The sequence below is a fragment of the Eublepharis macularius genome, chromosome 4 (assembly GCF_028583425.1).
Source record: "Eublepharis macularius isolate TG4126 chromosome 4, MPM_Emac_v1.0, whole genome shotgun sequence".
Classification (NCBI taxonomy): Eukaryota; Metazoa; Chordata; class Lepidosauria; order Squamata; family Eublepharidae; genus Eublepharis; species Eublepharis macularius.
This window is the reverse complement of record NC_072793.1, coordinates 125,309,635-125,329,231: the sequence shown is the minus strand read 5'-3', so window position 1 is coordinate 125,329,231 and position 19,597 is coordinate 125,309,635. Positions and strand designations below refer to the sequence as shown.

General features: G+C 39.5%; 1 protein-coding gene across 1 annotated transcript; it reads left to right on the top strand.

The window, feature by feature from the left end:
• The first annotated feature begins 185 nt into the window (after positions 1-185).
• CHCHD4 (coiled-coil-helix-coiled-coil-helix domain containing 4) lies at positions 186-11,107 on the top strand. The gene is made up of 3 exons (XM_054977809.1): positions 186-317; positions 5,122-5,220; positions 9,937-11,107. The coding sequence occupies exons 1-3, from the start codon at positions 296-298 to the stop codon at positions 10,227-10,229; spliced, it is 414 nt and encodes a 137-aa protein (XP_054833784.1). The 5' UTR covers positions 186-295; the 3' UTR covers positions 10,230-11,107.
• The last annotated feature ends 8,490 nt before the right edge of the window (positions 11,108-19,597 follow it).

Genomic DNA, 19,597 nt, shown 5'->3' with positions numbered 1-19,597 from the left:
GTCCCCGTGATAGCTCGGGAAGGAACTTCTGCCTATGTTTCTGTGGGCGTTTTTGTACATATGTGCGAGCGAGTGAGAGAGAGAAAAAGAGAAGCAAAGGCGGTCAGGCGGCGTGAGCGACTGCTCAGGGTCCTTCCCGCGCTGTTAGGGTGAGAGGTCGCCGCTAGGGAGCCTGGAAGGAGAAAGCGTGCGCTTTGCTGTGGCGCCGGCTACAGAAGGAGAAAGAGCAGACGGGTCGCGGTTTGGGCCAGCCGGCGTCGTTGAGAGAACAACGCGCTCTCAGGTCGCCCCAGCCATGTCCTACTGCAGGCAAGAAGGTACCGGGGCACGCGCGAAGGGGAGGGGGGAGGACGGAGACAAGCCCGGTGGAAGCTGAGCGCCCGGCCCGGTCTGAGAGCAGCAGGTTCGCTTGGAAGCCCAAAAGCCTCAGGGGGACTGGGGCACTGGCGCGGCTTGGAAGGGGTCGTGGAGGAAATACGGCAGCGCTGAGGTCCCTTGGTCTGAAGGGGGCGGGGGGAGCGGCACAAGCCATTGCAGGCTGAGTTTGACCTCCATTTTTTCTGCCTCTCTCTGCTCACCTGTCTCTAGGGAAGTTTAACCCATATATATACTGCATATACAGACAGAGAAAGCTTTCACATATACTTTGGGGCCGGGCACAAATCATGGTAATATCACACATTGGTGTCGTTTTGAGGGAGAAAATTCTAAGGTGAAGTCACTAAGATGAAATAATAATGTTTAAAAATCCCAGTGGTTGGCATACACCTTCAGGGTTACTTATTTAGTGGTTAATTGGCACATGTTATACTATGTGCTTGTAAAACAGAAGAGTTGCTTTTCTTTTACACCTGGCCATGCTACAGTTCCCGTGTTTTTACAAAAATGTGATCTAATATGTTTCTTTTTGGCTATGAAATACTTTGACCAGAAAATCTGTTAAATGAGTTGGGCATTTAAAAAAAAATTGATCGACTCTGGCTGTCAAAAGCTAATTTCAATTTTAAAAGTACTTACACCATTTTCTGAAGACACCAAGACTTAGGCAAAGGAAAATGGATTTTTCTGTGGTGGTTGGCTTGAGTCCTTTAGTTAAGCAAGTGGCAACTCATCATATATTACAATTTTTATTTACATTATTTATAGTTATTCATTCTCACTGAGACTCAATAAATAAATAAATCAGTGGCTGGGACAGCCAATAAACAATACATTAGGAATTTAAAATAAGCAGAAATCCAATATAGAGCTGAAACAATGCTGTAACAATACATAAGCAAATTGACATGACTTATTGATGTGGGGAAACTATCCAGTAAGAGAATAATTACAGTAAAAGGTATTACATAGTAATATAATCAGCAACACCTATCCTTTTACCAGTGCATCTCTCTGGACCATTTCCTTACAGCTCGGCCCTATTACCTGTGTAAAAAGCTCTTCTGAATGATTCAGTTTTTCATAGTTTGCAGAAAGACAGGAGAGTGGGAGTTTTTCTAATCTCAGGCAGGCCATTCCATAGGTAGACGCCACCATAGGGGATATGCATGTATGGGCAGCTGCTGATTTTGCCCATTTGTGAGTTGGTACTACAGAAGGCCCTGTTCAGATGAACGAAGCTGCTGTGATTGGTCATAGGTAGAGAAGCAGTGCCATAGATATGTGATATGTCAGTCCACAGAAATACGGTGCAAACTGAAGAAAGTATCACCTATCATACTAAGTGAAGTCTGCATGCGAGTCACCGAAAGCATGTTTGAAAAGTTCTGCTTGAGAGAACTCTTTGCAACATTGGTGCTTCCTCCTGCCCTTGGGAAGATCATTCCATAAAATAGAAATGGCTGTCATAAAGGACTGAACCCAAGCAGAAACAGTTCTCACTGTTTCCCTGGTGTGCTGATTGGATATACTATCTATCAAATTTGATATCGGGAGTGCTTTTTTTCTATTAAAAAAAAGAGAGAGAGAGAGGTGCCGGTACTCATGTTTGGCATGTTGGAAGCCTAAGCCTGCTGGCTAGAAGAGGTGCTGGTACTGCGGAAAGAGGTGTCAATACTGTGTACTGATGTGTGTTGCCAGAAAACACAGAAAACAACCCTGGGTACTGGTAATAAGATGCTGGGCTCTTTATCAATAGATACCATTCTAAAGAGGAAGCTTGTTCAATCCTTCCTCTCCTCCACTTTCACAAAATGAAGTGAGCTATATGACTGGCATTTACTGGCAATAGCATTCAAGCGGTGCAATGCTTAACGGTTCATACTTAATGGCTCTAATGGTAACGGTAATGTTTAATGGCTCTAATGGTAACGGTAATGCTTAATGGCTCTAATGGCATCCTCCTTGCAGAAGTATGAATTAGAAGGTGTGTAATTTAATAGATGGTGCTTAAGGTGCTACTGAGAACAAAGTCTATAACAATAAATAAACACAGGGTAGTAATTATGCCCTAGTAATAACATGGTAGGGGTGTTTGTAAAGCAGTTTTAAATGAAAGCAATCATATATAATGTAAGGCTAAATTCAAGTCACTTTAGTGCGGTCCTGAGCAGAGCTATAGCCTTCAAAGCCCATTGACTTCAGGGGACTTAGAATGATGCAGCTTTGTTTAGGATTGTACTGTTAAAGAATTAATTTAATGCTTTATTTTTTTCTGTTGATTTTTGATAAGTTTTTCCAAGCAAAGCAGCATCCATTTTTAAACCAGCGAATATGATTTGCACCGGTTTCTTGCACTCTCTAAGTTTGTTGATAGGACCAAAATTGCCTGAGTTTGTTTCTGCCTTGTTTATATTTTCAATGAGTGAATTGATGGGTCAGGTGAGCTGGAAGCCATGATCTTCTAGCACTAACACAGACTTGTCTCTTTCTTGTATGTAAACAAAACAGTTTGGTAAATCTTATTCACAATGCCTTAGAATAATGATGGAAAAGTAGCCAGCAGAATCAGGCCTTCACTCCCAGCAATTCTCTTTCTGTCCCCTAAAGACCCTATCAGACTTTAATCCACTCTTGATAAAAGTCTATTCCCACTTACATTTACAAGGAAAACAAACATCTTTTAAGCTTGAAAGAACAGAAATGTAATGGCTGGCCTTTTAATGATATGTCCTGTGATTTATGCAAGTCCGCTGAAACAAACATTCTTTTAGCAATGTCAGAATAGGTGGCATGCCTCTTTATGCTGCTTGAAACATTATATCCCTTCATTTCCTAATCTGTTCTATAAATTAGCAATGGTGAAGCCAGTCACTAGTAACGAGCACATTTGGTTGAAGTGCATTTATTTTGTTTTATTTTATTTTACTTTCTCCCCAATAGCAACACAGTGGCTTATATCATTCGCTTCTCCATTTCTCTTCACAACAATGCTGTGAGCTAGGTTAGGCTGAGAGCATGTGACTAGTCCAAGGTCATCCAACAAGCTTCCATGGCAGAGCAGGGAATCAAACCTGGGTAACTGAGATCCTGGTCCATCACTCTAGCCACTACACCATTCTGCATAGAGTATCAGGCTAGACCCTGAGAGACCTAGGTTCCAGTCCTCCTTCAGCTCTGAAGCTGATCAGCTGTCTGGCAGCCAATCACTTTCTGTGTCTCAGCCTAACCTACCTCACAAGGTGAGGACAAAATGTGTATGGGTGAAGAACCACGTACCCTATTGTGATTTCCTTGGAGGGAAGGCAGGATAAAAATGGGTAAATAGAACCTACTGTATCTTTTTTCAGCTTACCCTGTAGATCTTATGGACAGAGATGTTGGAAAAGCTTACCCCATGTGCATGAGGCTCACAACAGTTGTGGATTACATTTTCCGTATATTCATAATAATAATGTACATTTATATAGCAAAGTGTTTCCCATTACTATCTCTGCCCTTTAAAAAGGCTCAGTAAAGTGAGCTAGCATTCTCTCTATTAAAGTAGGAGCTAATGTTAAGAAGATGATTTTGCCTAAGGCTGTCTAATGCATTCTTGCTTGAGCGGAGATTGGGAGGGGGGGGACTTCCTGGTTCCCACTTGCTGTGTGGTGGTGCGTGGGCCGCACCGTATCGGGAACAGGCCTTTGCAGTATTCTGCTTTTGAACTTGTTTTTAGCTTCCTTGTTGCTCACTCGGCATCCTTGGGATAGTTTGGAGGAAACTATTCAGTCTGGTGCTACAGTTTGTCCATTTTGAGGCCTTTCTCTGACAAAAAGGAACTTTATTTTTTTTAAAATAAATAAATTGAACTGTAACTTTGCTGATAGCTTAAATTAATAGCCAAAAGTGAAACTGAATGTTATCTATGTGTAAGGCAATATAAGCCTAGTTAAAGAAAGCTTTGTCGTACTCTTGTTTTTCTTTTAGACATTTATTTCCATGAGATCTCTCTCATGGGGAGAATGGATTGGATCAGAATAAAGTGAATAAATTGTGGTTCAGCTCCTATGAAATGATTGCGCTGAAGGCTGCTTAGGGTTCAGTTTCCTGTGGTCTGTGTAGGTTATTTTGGGTTAGGCAGTACTTCTGGGGAGCCTTTCCTTCAAAAACGCTGATGCATCTTTTCAGTGTTTTCCTGGGGCGGACAGAGGAATCTGTTCTGGGACAGTCTCATTTGAAAGGTCATCCTAGGGTAGCTGTTTCATGTGACCATCTTTGGCATGTTCTGACTCCTCACTGCACCATCAAAGCAAATTGATTGACAATAGACGTTCAATTACCTTGTTGCCATCATCAGCTCATTACCATTTTTCCTGTCTTTGTGGACTAACGAGATGAATTGATCTCTGACCCCTTTATGCCATCTTTTTTGTGCATTTGTGACCAGTAATCTGCCTAGCTTCAATCATCACTTTCTTTAGAATAAACACAGTCTGCTTCTGTCAGTCTTCCCTTGCAATTCTTGATCAAAGGTTTGGGGAAAAAAGTTCATCTTTAATTTCTGGAGGCTTTTTCAGTTCACATTAACCAAACATTATGCACAGGCCAATACTCGGCTTTGAACAACTCCATCCAAAAACAGATGCTTTCCTGTCAAACCCTGAATGAAGTTCAAAGGCTTGTGCAAGGCAACAGTTTTGAACGGCCTCTTTTATCTGGACCTAATCCTCCTCTGAACTTCTTTTTTTTTTAACATTTCAGGAAAGGACAAAATTATATTTGTGACCAAAGAGGATCATGAGACACCGAGCAGTGCTGAACTGGTAGCAGATGACCCCAATGACCCGTACGAGGATCAAGGTCAGTACCATTTGACCATGACAGGTTTATGGGAAATGTCTCAATACACATTTGGTTTCCTGCATTGCTGAATTAAGTGGCTTTTGGATGGAAATTGCATATGTATTTTCATTTTAATTCAAATGTATTATTATGTTGGTTATGTACCCCTGTGGTCAGATCAAAATAAATGAGCCTAATGAAGCTGGTCAGTTAGATCAGCCTTCAGAACTCACAAATGGTGCAGTCAGTGCTGTTCCTCCTTTGCCACCTGAATATACAATTTAGTTGCTTGGATAGAGCCTATTTTTTGAAATGCAGTAAAAAAAAAAGCAGAACTTACTGATGGGGTTTCAGTCTGTGAAACTGGGTGACAGGAGATATCTCATAGCTTACCTATTGTGCTCCTACACCGCAAAACCCAGGAATGCATGAACCATGGGTTTTAGGTGATATAAAGGTAATGTATTGATGAGGAGGATTGCACTACAAGTAAACTCACTGTGCAAACTAGAATCAACATTGTCAGTCTGCTAACAATTTTGATGGTCAGTTTGTCCTGTTAAGACTAATAGTTTGACCAGCCTGTCAAACTAATAAATGGTCCACAGTTGTTTTTTCCAATTTAAATCCCACAATGTCCCTGAGACGCCAGGCAGTTTATACAATAGTTAAAATTTTATACTAAAAAGGAGGAAAGGCATACACACACACACTCTGAAATAGAATTTTTCTAACTATTCCACAAGCCCTTCCTAAACAGCTGTGACATCAATTATGAGGTCAGCTTGCAGGTTTTGTATGTGCTGATATATGAAAGTGGCTGACTTAGGGCCAGATTGTCCTTCTACTTGCCTCTGCAGCACAGAGGAATTTTGTGACTGTGTGTTTTGTTTTGGAAAGGTAGGGTTACCTGACTCCCAGTGCCTGTGGGTCTTGGCTGAAGCCAAGCTAATTAGACCCTTTTTGGTGTACTTGCTTGGAATAGTAATAATCATTACATGCCTTTGATACTTGCAAGCAAATCCGATTGCCAGTTTCAAACTCCTTGCTTGTTTTCCTAGGAACCACTGCCATGTAGTTCATAATATTTTAAATTTTGTAAGTAACAACTTGGAACTTGGATGACTTTGGTGGTGTTTTGGACATAACTTCTCCCTCACTCCATCTCTCATCTATCTCTTTGTTATGTGCAAAAGTGAATACACAAATTGGAACTTTCTGTAGTTAGTGATGATGGGATATATTCTTGTCTCAGAGATCAGCAAGAAAGAACAATTCCAATATCATGTTAGGGGGCATCGTGATTTCAATAACAATTTTGAGCAAGTCAGTATTAGATGTAGTGTTAGGACCAAACTGACCACTGGGATGTATCCAGGCAGTTGCAGACTTTATGAAGGGAGACTTCACCACTTAGACCTCCTTCTGTAGCCTCTTCCCCAGTCTCCTAACATTTTGTTGTTGGGGGTTGGCAGACTCTCAGGATCAAAGTAGAAGGTAAAATTGGGGTCTGGGGGGATGGGCAGTCAACAGAAATCAGTGTCCCCTCACTCACAAATGGAAATGCCAACTGCATTGTTGGGATACATGCCAGCGTTCAATGCTATATGAGATAGCTGCCACTGTGAAATAATACCCCTGCCTACCCCCAGTTAAGGTTTTTAATGTTCAGGCACTGTGAAGTGAGTAGAAAAGAAGTGAATGAGCCCAAGATGCACATTCTTCTTGGGTGTGAAAGAAAAGAGCAGAGTAGCCTAAAAACGGCCGACAAAAACGGTGAGTTCTGATCTGCCGTGCTCTAAAAGTTATTAATTTCCTCATTAGTACTATCCAGGATAAGCAAATCCAGATTGCCATTTTGAACGTGATGTAAGAAGTTACAGACTGATGCAAGCTCATTTGGCTTTGAAAGTTTGTCTTAACAAGGAACCATTTAGTTGCAGGCAGAGGTTCTTAAGACATATTAAGGAAAGTGTGAATAGTTTGGCCATTCCCTCCCAACTGAGTAAAAGGCATAGTGCTTATATTTTGCTATCTTATGAGGCTTTTTCTCCCTTTTGTTGTGCAGATTAAAGAACATGAGTGAATATTGCCATGTGAACAAACTTTTTTTAAAGGATAGTTATATTTGAGAATTCTTGACTTACTTTAACTGTAAGGTATGGTATTTTTTCTAGTTGCTGGATTCCCTCTCTACTTTTTCTGGTGATGCTACCATGCTTCTAAGTCCTCTTAGTAGTCAGTTACTAGGATGCCTTTATTATGGGCAGATATTCATGACAACCTGTGGCATAGTGTTATGGCTTAGTTATTGCAGCTGCATGAAGCCTCCAGACTCCCTTTTCCATTCCTCTTGATTCACAGCAAAAAATTAAGTGCTTGCTAGTCACGTCTGACAAAAGTAGGGACGATAGCACATACTTTAGATGCAGAAGGCCCCTGTTCAAGTCAGTTAAAAGGATTTTGGATAGCAGGGCTGGGAAAGATCTGTTTGAGGTCTTGAAGAGCCATTGCCACTTGGCATAAACATTTTGGGTTAGATGGAACAACAGTGTAAGGCAGCCACATATGTTACTTGAGCAGTAAATGCCAACACCTTCCTGACTCTCCATAAAGTAGGCCTCATGTATATCTTTGTTAAACTTGGAGATACTGTATGGCTGTATCCTCTTTGTTTCATAATCCACACTTTTGGTTTCTCACTGCAGTGGAGGAAACCATCATCTTTGCTTTGCAGAGGCTCAGGCAATGTTGGTTGGCAGCTTGCTGTGGCGGAGCTGAAGAATACTTGACTTGTAAAAAGTGTGCCAGGCGTGAATTAGGACTGGAATGAACTGAGATGTTAAAATCTAGTGATGCTAAAATCAGCTGGAGATAACAGAGGCAGTTCCTTTTGGAAGTCACTAGGATATTTCCTATAAGGTTTGATGTGTTGTGTGACCCTTGGTGTTTAATAGTATTCTTCCTGTAATCCAGTTTGAACAAGTAGTTTTAATTTGGATGGTAGGTTTCCTTCATTACAAAAAATCCAAAGTTTGAAATCTGTGTTTGGCTTTCATCTCTAGGGGGCAACATTCACACACTTGGACAGCTGTATTTGAAGTTTGCACTTGCCTCCAGTTTGTGATCCAGTTTAAAACATGTCTTTTGAGTGTAAGCCTTAATCAGTGGCAGCCAATTATTCTAAGAGCCTGGCAAGGGAAACCAACAATGCTGCTTATTCTTCCATAGCCACACTGATGTACCAGGTGTTTAGAAAATGATGTTCCTTATTCTGGAAGGAGCATAAGGTCCTCTAAAGTCACAAATTACAGACAAAAAATAACATGGAAGAGCACCAGTTAGCGAAAGCTGCATTCTTGCATCTAAGGCAAGAAAAATGTATAGTCCATAATTTTATCATCCCTGTACTCCTACACTTAATGTCCTCTTCTCCATGCCATATCAACTGCTTGAAAGAACTAGAGGTCTTCCAGTTTTTCAAAAGATTCCCTAGCCATAAGCAGTCAAAGGTTACAAGCCTGCTTGTACTTTGCTTTTAGACATAGTTAATCTTTGCATGTTCATTTCTTTTTGGTAAGCAGATGTTCCTGTGAGTTGCTTAAATATGGAAGTGATTTAAACATAATCTGGTAACCTGACTCAGCATAGCATAGTCATGAGCCTTTGAATTCTCTTGTTCATCAGAGTTAACTTACCCTATCTGTCTAACATATGAAAAAGTCTTGGTGTAAATGGTATCAGATACTTTATAATTTTATCAGTGGCTTTTTGTCAATGTGTATTTCAAAGGCTTGCCTGCAGGATGTCTTAGTTCAGTCTTTCCATGGTCATAGATCCAGAAGAGTTAGCCGTGTTAGTCTGTAGTAGCAAAATCAGAAAGAGTCCAGTAGCACCTTTAAGACTAACCAACTTTACTGTAGCATAAGCTTTTGAGATATGACGAAGAGAACTGTGGTTCTCAAAAGTTTATGCTACAGTAAAGTTGGTTAGTCTTAAAGGTGCTACTGGACTTTTTACTATTTTAGTTCAGTCTGTTTCCTCTTTTGTTAACATGTTTTCAAGATACACATAAATAACTTGCTTAAATTGAATTCTCCTCTTCTCTGTAACTTCCTTCCAAAAGGTCCAAACTTAATGTTGGGCCTCACTGATGTTCATTTTGGGTATGCAGCAGCTCTGCTTGATGAGCTGCTCCCAGAGAACTACATAACCACATTGTAATCAAACTTTGTTCAGAGAAACTGCTGAGATCTACTTTTAATGTGTTGATAAATGTCTTGAAATGTCATGCTGCTGTTCTCTTCTACCTTGTTGGCATCTACTTTAGTTTTTCATTTTGTAAAGTAAGACCATATCCGCACTGGTCTGCACAAAGGTCTCTTTTCATCTGTTTCATATTTTCCAGTCTCAGATTTGGCTACTTGTTTGTTTATTATGTCTTGGCTACTTTTTTTCTGGGTGATTTTCTTAGCCCCAGCATTACTTGCCAGTAATATCAGAGAAGACAGACAACATGTGATCCACTAAGGTGGCTACAAGACACAGAATGGATTGGAATGATATTTAATGAAATAGGTAGTTCACTGCAAGACTTAGTGTTGGCCTGGTTCTGCATTATTTTGAAATGATAGAATTTTAGTTCAGTTGTGCAGATGGGATAAATGCATTAACCATTTTAAAAATCCCTGTTACCTACCATTAATTTACCAGTTTTTATTTTTCCCTGCTTAGGTTTGATATTGCCCAATGGAGATATCAATTGGAATTGTCCTTGTCTCGGTGGAATGGCTAGCGGCCCTTGCGGGGAACAATTCAAGTCAGCTTTTTCCTGCTTCCATTATAGCAAGGAAGATATAAAGGGGTCAGATTGTGTGGACCAGTTTCGTGCAATGCAGGAGTGCATGCAGAAGTATCCTGATCTCTACCCTCAGGAGGAAGATGATGATGATGACGAAAAAGAAAAGCAGAACAAAGATTTAGAAACTACTCCTTCTGTAGCCAAAGTGGAGGAGGGATCTAGCTAATGAAACTGCGTGGAGGCTGTGGTCTCCCTTCCATATTCAAAAGGACACATGAACTTATGCAAATCACTTTCTGTTCCCCTCCACTTTTCCTTTCTTGCTCCACTTTTCTCCTCATTCTTCAAGAAATGCCCTTCACCTCTGTTCTGCACACTGCATTGTGAAATAACTTACTGAAGGAAAGGCAAAGTCAGTCCAATGGCCTTACCAAGTAAATGCTGTAGAGAGGTCAAGTATGCCTACCTTAACAAAACCACTCTGCTTTAACAATTATTTTCTGTTCTAATCATGCTCATTTTGCAGGATTTTTTGCACAAGATCAGTAGAGACAACCTACAGTAATGGCGGGGGGAGGAGGGGAGAATCTGTTGCTAAGGGTGTAGGGTCAGTGTTTGATTTTAATACATTTCAATAATTAACTGTTTCAGGTGTTTTCTATACTAAAAATTGTATAAAATGCTTTCTTGAAACCACCAGAGAGAGAGAGAGAGTGTGTCATACGCAGTTGAACATGGGTGATGTTTTCACGTGAACAATCTGTGTGTTTCAGAACCATATGCAGTTTGCATAAGCTACTGATTTCTAGTAATAGAAAGTTAATGTTGAGTATTGGGGTGTGGGGAGAGTCAGATTTTTTGCTTTTTAAAAAAAATCTGTGTTGATCAATTCCTGATGTAAATGACTTGATAAGAAAATGCTGACCACTGTGTTCCTTAATTTTCCTGGTGAACCTTGATTTGTGGGGCTCCTTCTAGTCTGCCTCCATCTTCAGAAAGGTTGATCAAATATGTCCCCTTAATAGGAAAACTATAATGTTACCTGGAGTAACAGCCTCTGAGTGAATACTGTGACTTGAGTATACATTAAAAAGGTAAAATCTTTCTATCTTGTACAGAAGTCCTTGTGTCCTCTTTTTATGATGGATAATGAACTGCATAGTAGCAGATAATACCATGGTTCAAATGTCATCTTCAGGTGAAAATGCTCCCCCATACACACCCACTCTTTGTCCCTAGGAATAAACTGTTTGTCTCTGTAGGGCCTGGATACATGCATATTGCTAGGGTTTTAGTTTGTGGGCCAGACCAGATATCAGTATCAGGCAAGGTGGCAAGACTTGGGTTTTCTGAAAGGTTTACGTCTGTGTGTTATGTTTTGATATGATAACTGATTGGTAACTTAAGCTTTTTATGATATTATCAAGATGGCCAAAGCCAGTTGTACCCCTACAAACGTCTGCAGGCTTGTCTCCTCTTTTGATCAGGACTGGTATATGCTGTTAACTGTGGCAAGACAAAGATCCAAGGTATATATTCCTTCCCTTTGCAGTAAAGTCTCTAACAGGAAATATAGAACTGATCAAGATCTTGAACTGCCTTGGTCACAGCATTTCATACTCCCAGCTTCAAGATACTGATACAGCTCTACATGCAAACAGTTGTTGGAAGGAGATGTTGCACTTCCTGCTAATATTTACAGGGAAATCCCTGCTGTCTTGGCTTGGCTTTATCCATCAATAAAGACTGAAACATACTCAGCGCAAGGGACGTCACACATCCATCCAGCAGAAGGAGGAGAATGATGTAAGCCACTTAGGGTCCCCATTGGGAAGGAGGACAGGGTATAAATGAAGTAAAATAAAGTTCATTGGGCCTCATTTGTCCTAATCAAAGCCTCATGTGGTCAAAACCAAGAACAGAAGCATTTCTAGCTGGTCACTTACGTTACCAATGTACAACACTGAAAAAAGACATTGTTCTGCCTTGCGTTGCAGACAAATGTCATATGGCTCCTGGCAAATATATTTAGCCATCAATACAAATCAGCACACATCTGGGCAGGCTTCAACATACTTTTCCATGATGTCACAGTTGTGCAAGACAATATTGGCTATCTGCTGACAATAAATGCTCCAGCAACTAAAGTGTCAACTGTTTATGAGGTCCTAAACCAATCTCAGTTACATGAAGTCAGTTGTCTGAAATTGGGTATGCATTTGATCAGGCATTTTATGCAAAAGCAGTAGAAATCATATGGAAGCGTCCAAAAGCAGTAGAAATCATATGACAGCATACTGTCATAATTAGAATGGGTATATGCATGTATACACTTTTATGGCTATCATCAGTAAGCAGTTTTAAGATGCTGTACTGTGGGATTTGTGCATTGAGTCAGGCACAATTGTGAAAGGTTCAGTAGGTTGGATGATAGATCGTCAAAGGTATAATTTTGCAGTCAGACTTCAGAAACTACTTTATGAAGGACTTGGGCAGCTATCATGGCAGAGTTTCCAGTCATGCCTGAAGGACATTCACGGAGAGAACATTGTATACTTGGATGAAATAGTGAACATCGTATGAAGCTTTTACCAGGCAGTATGCACAACTTCACTGATGGAAATCCTTGATAATGAATTATTATTTTCAAGGACGATGGAGCTCCTTGAGCACTACTATAATTACCTCAGATATGGAAATGGACGCCTGGCAGCATTCTTGGTATCTTATCTGGGCATGGCAGGAATTCTTCTGGTCCTAATTAGAGCATGAAGAGAAAATGATTAGATGTGCCCCTTGACATACTAGCAGAATCTATAGTCTGATAATACTTCATGAAGGTACCCATAGTGAAAGGATAGATGTTCTTGATGTATACCTTGAAACTTCTGTCAAAAAGGCTGGAAGATGCAAGCGAGGAACAAATGTTTGTCTGCAGGTGAAGAATACTGCATCAGTTTACAACATTAGTTAAAAAGATAAATCTGCAGCTCATCTAACAAATGTTGGCACAACAGTGAAGGATGCCTAAGTACATGAAGATGTTGGAAGAGAAAACGAAATTATACAACAACTATTGAGGCCTGTTTCAAGATCACTAGAAACCATTGGGAAGACGTGTGAGCTGAGGTCTACAAAAGAAACTGACACTAGGATGCTGCAGCATGCATTACTTGCAGCAAAGCGTGGAACAAAATAATGAGAAAAATCAAGGACTTCCAGGACACATTCAGTCAGAGAAGACATGAGATAGTTCTACAGAGTTTAAGTCCAGCAATTCACCTATCAAATGTATTTTCTTAAATACCTGTACTACTACTGTAAACAAACTACGCTATGAACTTTTTTGTGCCAAGCATGAAGAGTTGAGGTCCAGCCAGCTTCCAGAATGCAGATTGCCCAGTCATGCACACACTTAGGGCCAACTTCCAGGCAGGAATTTGGAGAGACAGTTTGCAACACCAGCCAAATGTACCTAACCCAAAAAACTATGGATGACAGACAGAGACGACAATATTGTCATTGATTGGAAGCATGAACCATCTGCACCAATTGCAATTTTAGAGACATTATCAAGCAACTGTGTGCATTCCTGTCAGATGCCGAACTGTTTAGGACTGTCCTATGGATAGACTTGCACTGTTGCGTGAAAGTAAAGACATGTAGCAACCAGAAAAAAAACAGATGTGGACATTGCAGTTGAACTTGAGGACTCCAAAGATGATTTCAATGATGATGGACATTAAAAATAGTGTGAAAAATACTAGATGGTTGTTGTGGGTTTTACGGGCTGTCTTGCCGTGGTCTTGGCATTGTAGTTCCTGACATTTCGCCAGCAGCTGTGGCTGGCATCTTCAGAGGTGTAGCACCAAAAGACAGAGATCTCTCAGTGTCACAGTGTGGAAAAGATGTAGGTCATTTGTATCTACTCAGGAGGGGTGGGGTTGAGCTGAGTCATCCTGTAAGAGTTTCCCAGGGTGTGGAATGCTAATGGCGGGAGGCTTCACTGTATCCTGAGGAGGTTCTTTTGCATATGGATTGGTACTTGATGTGCTAATCTTCTCTGCAGGGCTATTGTTGGGGATAGAATGTTTTGTTAGCCTGGTGTTTTTCAGAACTGGAAACCATGCTCTGTTCATTCTTAAGGTTTCTTCCTGTTGTTTGATTCAACCAAGGAAAAACAGTCTCCTACAGGAAAAGTGTTTTTGCCATATATCAAAGGAATTACTGATCAGATGGGAAAGCTTATGAAAAAGCATAACCTTCAAGCAGTATTCAGACCCACCCGAAAAATACAACAGATGCTACGATCAGCAGAAGACAGTAGAGACCCCCTCACCTCTGCAGGAGTATACCGTATACCCTGCAGCTGTGGACAAGTTTACATCGGGACCACAAAGCGTAGCATCCAGACAAGAATAAAAGAACATGAAAGACACTGCAGACTTGGACAACCTGAAAAATCAGCAGTGGCTGAACATAGCCTAGCGCAAACAGGGCACAGTATCTTATTCCAGGACACCAAAATACTGGACAACACTTCCAACTACTTTGTCAGACTGCACAGGGAAGCCGTTGAAATTCACAAGCATAAGCAAAACTTCAACAGGAAAGAAGAAACCTTAAGAATGAACAGAGCATGGTTTCCAGTTCTGAAAAACACCAGGCTAACAAAACATTCTATCCCCAACAATAGCCCTGCAGAGAAGATTAGCACATCAAGTACCAATCCATATGCAAAAGAACCTCCTCAGGATACAGTGAAGCCTCCCGCCATTAGCATTCCACACCCTGGGAAACTCTTACAGGATGACTCAGCTCAACCCCACCCCTCCTGAGTAGATACAAATGACCTACATCTTTTCCATACTGTGACACTGAGAGATCTCTGTCTTTTGGTGCTACACCTCTGAAGATGCCAGCCACAGCTGCTGGCGAAACGTCAGGAACTACAATGCCAAGACCACGGCAATACAGCCCGGAAAACCCACAACAACCATCGTTCTCCGGCCGTGAAAGCCTTCGACAATACATCAAAAATACTAGATGTTAGTTAATTGTGAAAGAATGTAAGGTTTGAAAATAAAAACAAATGTCTGTGTTTTTTTTATAAATTTTTTTTATTGGATTAGACACATATAGAATTTATTACAATCATTCCCTTAAATTTTCCAATTCTAACCCCCTCCCTTTCCCCCCCTTTTGTTGACTTCCAACAGTTTTCCAACCCCTTGTCTATTCTCCCTCTACTCGTTTCAAACTTATTGTACTTATTATAATATACTTTCAAACTCTTCTAAGCTTATCTATAGTAACATAGTGCTATCTCTATTTTCTTCCCAAATGGGTAAAAATATGACAATCTTAACTTATCTTTTTCAATAATAATAATAATCATCATTTTGGTATTCTGTACTCTATCTTACTCTTTCTAAGTACTTCAAACTTTATGCATAACTTCAAATACTTCTATAAACATTGCATACATTTATTATAAATCAATCAATTTGACTTATACTCTATATGATACTCTTTACTTTCTTTTACATGTCTTGTCCTTTTTGATTAACTAATTTCTCCATTATAAAACTATCCAACAAACAATTCATGTACACATTCAGCAAAAGTCTATCAATTAGACCTATATTATGTATGCTAATGTATATTTATTCTCCATTGTACAGTTATCTGCTGACATAAAAAAAATTAATTAAATTCTATCCTTATAATCCTTATGATAGTAACACTATTGATACCCAACTATTCATACTAATCAAATAAAATAATTGCTTAGAATTTTTTCACTTTACTCTCTCCCCCCGGTATAGTCACTCCCCTCTCCTTTTGTTATATTTCAGTAATTATCAAACTGCCACAGTCCTCCCACCTCCCATTTTTTCACCAAATATCGTTTCAGCCTCTCCCAGTCCGTGTTAAACTGTCCCGGGTCAAGGTCTCTCAATTTTCTTGTCATTTTATCCATCTCCGCCATGTACAGCAATTTGTAAATCCAGTCCTCAATAGTTGGCACTTCTTGTACTTTCCATTTCTGCGCATATAAAAGTCTAGCTGCTGCTGTCATGTAGAATAACAATGTCCTGTGTTGTGCTGGAATATCTTCCATTCCCAAGTTCAGTAGCAGGAGTTCTGGGTTCTTATTAACTTGAAATTGTAAAATCTCACTCATTACTCTTATTATTTCCCCCCAGTACTGCCTAGCTACCTCACAAGTCCACCACATGTGATACAGAGATCCCTCATGCTTTTTACATTTCCAGCATTTATTAGATGTATTCAAGTTCCCTAGCGCAATTTTCTTTGGTGTCAGATACCAACGATAAATCATTTTGTAGAGGTTCTCTTTGATACTGGTGCATGTCGTAATCTTCAATGTATTTTTCCACAAATATTCCCACGCCTCCATTGTTATTTCTTTATTAAAATTTATAGCCCACTTCACCATTTGCACTTTAACTACTTCATCTTCCGTATACCATTTTAACAGTACTTTGTATATCTTAGAGATTTCCTTTTTTTCTTCTTGTAGAATTGCTTTCTCTAAATCTGAGTTCTCCATTCTTATCCCTCCCTTCACACAGTCCGAGTAATAAAGATCTCTAACTTGTCTATATTGAAACCAGTCATAATTTGGAGACAACTCTTGTTGCGTCCTTATTCTTATTTTAGAAAGTTCTATTCGCGTTATCTCCTTGTACGTTAAGCACTGTTGTTCATTATCAACCGTTCTCGGATCTATTACTTCATATGGAACCACCCAGGAGGGGATTCCTTCTTGCAGGTAGTCTTTGTACTTCTTCCAGGTTGAGAAGAGGCTTCTCCGAATGTAATGGTGCAAAAACATAGAATCTGCTTTTACTTTATCGTACCATAAGTATGCATGCCATCCAAATAATTTTTTATATCCCTCTAAGGCCAGCAGTTTGCGATTTTTCAGCTTCATCCAATCTTTCAACCATACCAAACAAATTGCATCGTAAAGTCTCAAATTGGGCAATTGCATTCCACCTCTTTCCTTTGCATCCTGTAATACTTTCATTTTCACTCGAGGCTTCCTGCCTGCCCACACAAACTCCGATATTTTCCTCTGCCATTTGTCAAACTGCTTAGAGTCCCTAATGATTGGTATTGTCTGTAACAGAAACATCACTCTTGGCAACACATTCATCTTAACTACTGCAATTCTTCCCAACCATGACAAGTTCAATCTATTCCATTTAATCAAATCCTGCTCTATTTGAGTCCATAATTTCTCATAATTATTCTTGAATAGATCTATATTTTTTGCAGTCAGTTCAACTCCCAGATATTTCACCTTATTTGTTACTTCACAGTCTATTAGTTCCATCAATTGCTGCTGTTTTAACTTGGTCATATTTTTGCATAATATCTTTGATTTCTTTTTGTTTACATAAAAACCTGCCAAGTCTCCAAATTCTTTAATTTTTTCTATTACCTTAGGCATGTTTTCAATTGGATCTTCCACAATTAACATTATATCATCTGCAAATGCTCTGACCTTGTAGGAAAAGTCTTTTATCTTTATTCCACGGATTGCATTGTCTTCTCGAATCTGTATCATTAAAATTTCCAAAACCAAAATAAACAACAGTGGAGACAACGGGCAACCTTGTCTAGTACCTTTGCCAATAATCAGTTTTTTAGTCAACTTGTCATTCACCACAATTGCTGCACTCTGGTCTCTGTAAATTTCTTTCACTGCTCTTATGAATCTTTCTCCCATTTGTAGCTGTTCCATAGTGGCAAACATAAAGTCCCAGTTCAAATTGTCAAATGCTTTTTCAGCATCTACAAAGAAGAAACCAACCTCCTTATCACAACGCCTGTCGTAGTATTCAATAGCATTTATAACTGTCCTTAGATTGTCTCTAATTTGTCTGTTTGGTAAAAAACCTGCTTGTTCTTCCCCAATAACTTCGGATAGCCATCCCTTTAGTCTCTCTGCCAAGACCTTCGCAAAGATCTTGTAGTCATTGTTAAGTACAGAGATAGGTCTATAGTTTTTAACATTAGTCAAGTCCTGTCCTTCTTTAGGGATCAATGATATATTAGCTTCACTCCAGGTATCTGGAATTCTTTGATCTCTCAGAACACCATTGATCACTTCTTTTAATAGTGATGCCAGCTCATTGACCATTACCTTGTAAAATTTAGCTGTAAGTCCGTCAGGTCCCGGCGCCTTCCCCAAATTTGTTGACTGTATTGCTTTCCTTATCTCTTCCTCTGTTACTTCACTGTTCAATTTAGCTCTCCAATCGTCCGAGATTACTGGAAGCTTAATTTTCCCCAAATATGTCACTATTGAATCTTTATTCACTTCTTTTTTGTCATACAATTTAGCATAAAATTTATAGAAAGCTCTACTTATAGCAGTCTGTTCCAGATGCACTTTATTGTCCTCACATGTTTTATTAATTGTCTTTTTCTCCTTTCTCTTCTTCAATTGCCATGCCAAGTATTTCCCAGGTTTATTTGCACCTTCAAACGACTTTTGATTCATTCTTTTAAGATTCCATCCCAATTCTTTATTATTCATTGCCGTCAACTGCTCTTGAAGGATTTTAATATCTTGATAGATTTTCTTTTTCCCTGGTCTTTTCTTTAATTGTATTTCTTTTGCTTTTATTTTTTCCATAATCTCCTGTCTCTTCTCCTCTCTTATCTTTCGAGCTCTTCCATTTAATTCCATTAATATGCCTCTAATTACTGCTTTATATGTATCCCATACCTTGTTGGTTGGTACTTCTCGATTCATATTATGCTGTATGAAGAATTTAGTTTCCCTTCTCAACATCTCCATATTTTCTCCCTCTTGTAACAAGTCCTCATTTATTCTCCATCCTTTCCTCTTAATTCTTTTTCCAAACTTCCACATTACTGGGTTATGATCTGAGCCTATCATGGGCATTATTTCTACATCCTTAGTCCAAAGCACTAAGTCCTTTGAGGCCCAGATCATATCAATTCGTGATAGGGTAGAATGCCTTGCGGAGAAAAATGTATAATGTCTACCTGTGGGATTCTGCATTCTCCACACATCTTCCAAAGTTTCCTGTTGCATTAATGCAAAAAAAGTCTTTGGTAATAGTCCTCTTTTCTTTTGTGCAGTTACTGATTTTTTATCTTGTTCTAAATTTGTAACTCCATTGAAGTCTCCTGCAAGGATTATCTGATCATAAGAGAGTTCATCTAATTGCTTCCTTAAATCCTCAAAGAAGCTCTCTTTTGCTCCATTTGGTGCATAGATTCCAATCACCAACACTTTCTTTAAATTCCATGTACATTCCACTGCTATAAATCTGGCTTCCGCATCTCTAATCATTAGCTTTGGCTGTAGCTCCTCTCTTATGTATAGTACCACTCCCCTTTTTTGCTTTTTTGAGGCCGCTACAAACTCATTGCCCAACTTGCCCAATTTAAGATATTTTACATCCTGATTTCTAATATGGGTCTCTTGCAAGCACACAATATCACATTTTTGTTTTAATAGCCAGTGGAAAATACTTTTTCTCTTATTAGGTGAATTAAGTCCATTTACATTCCAAGATAATAGTT

Bases quoted from the DNA above. Each gene is read 5' to 3' on its own strand.
- CHCHD4 (XM_054977809.1), top strand. From the start codon at position 296: ATGTCCTACTGCAGGCAAGAAG. The intron at 318-5,121 runs GTACCGGGGCAC...TTAACATTTCAG, and splicing joins GTCCTACTGCAGGCAAGAAG to GAAAGGACAAAATTATATTT. The intron at 5,221-9,936 runs GTCAGTACCATT...TTCCCTGCTTAG, and splicing joins TGACCCGTACGAGGATCAAG to GTTTGATATTGCCCAATGGA.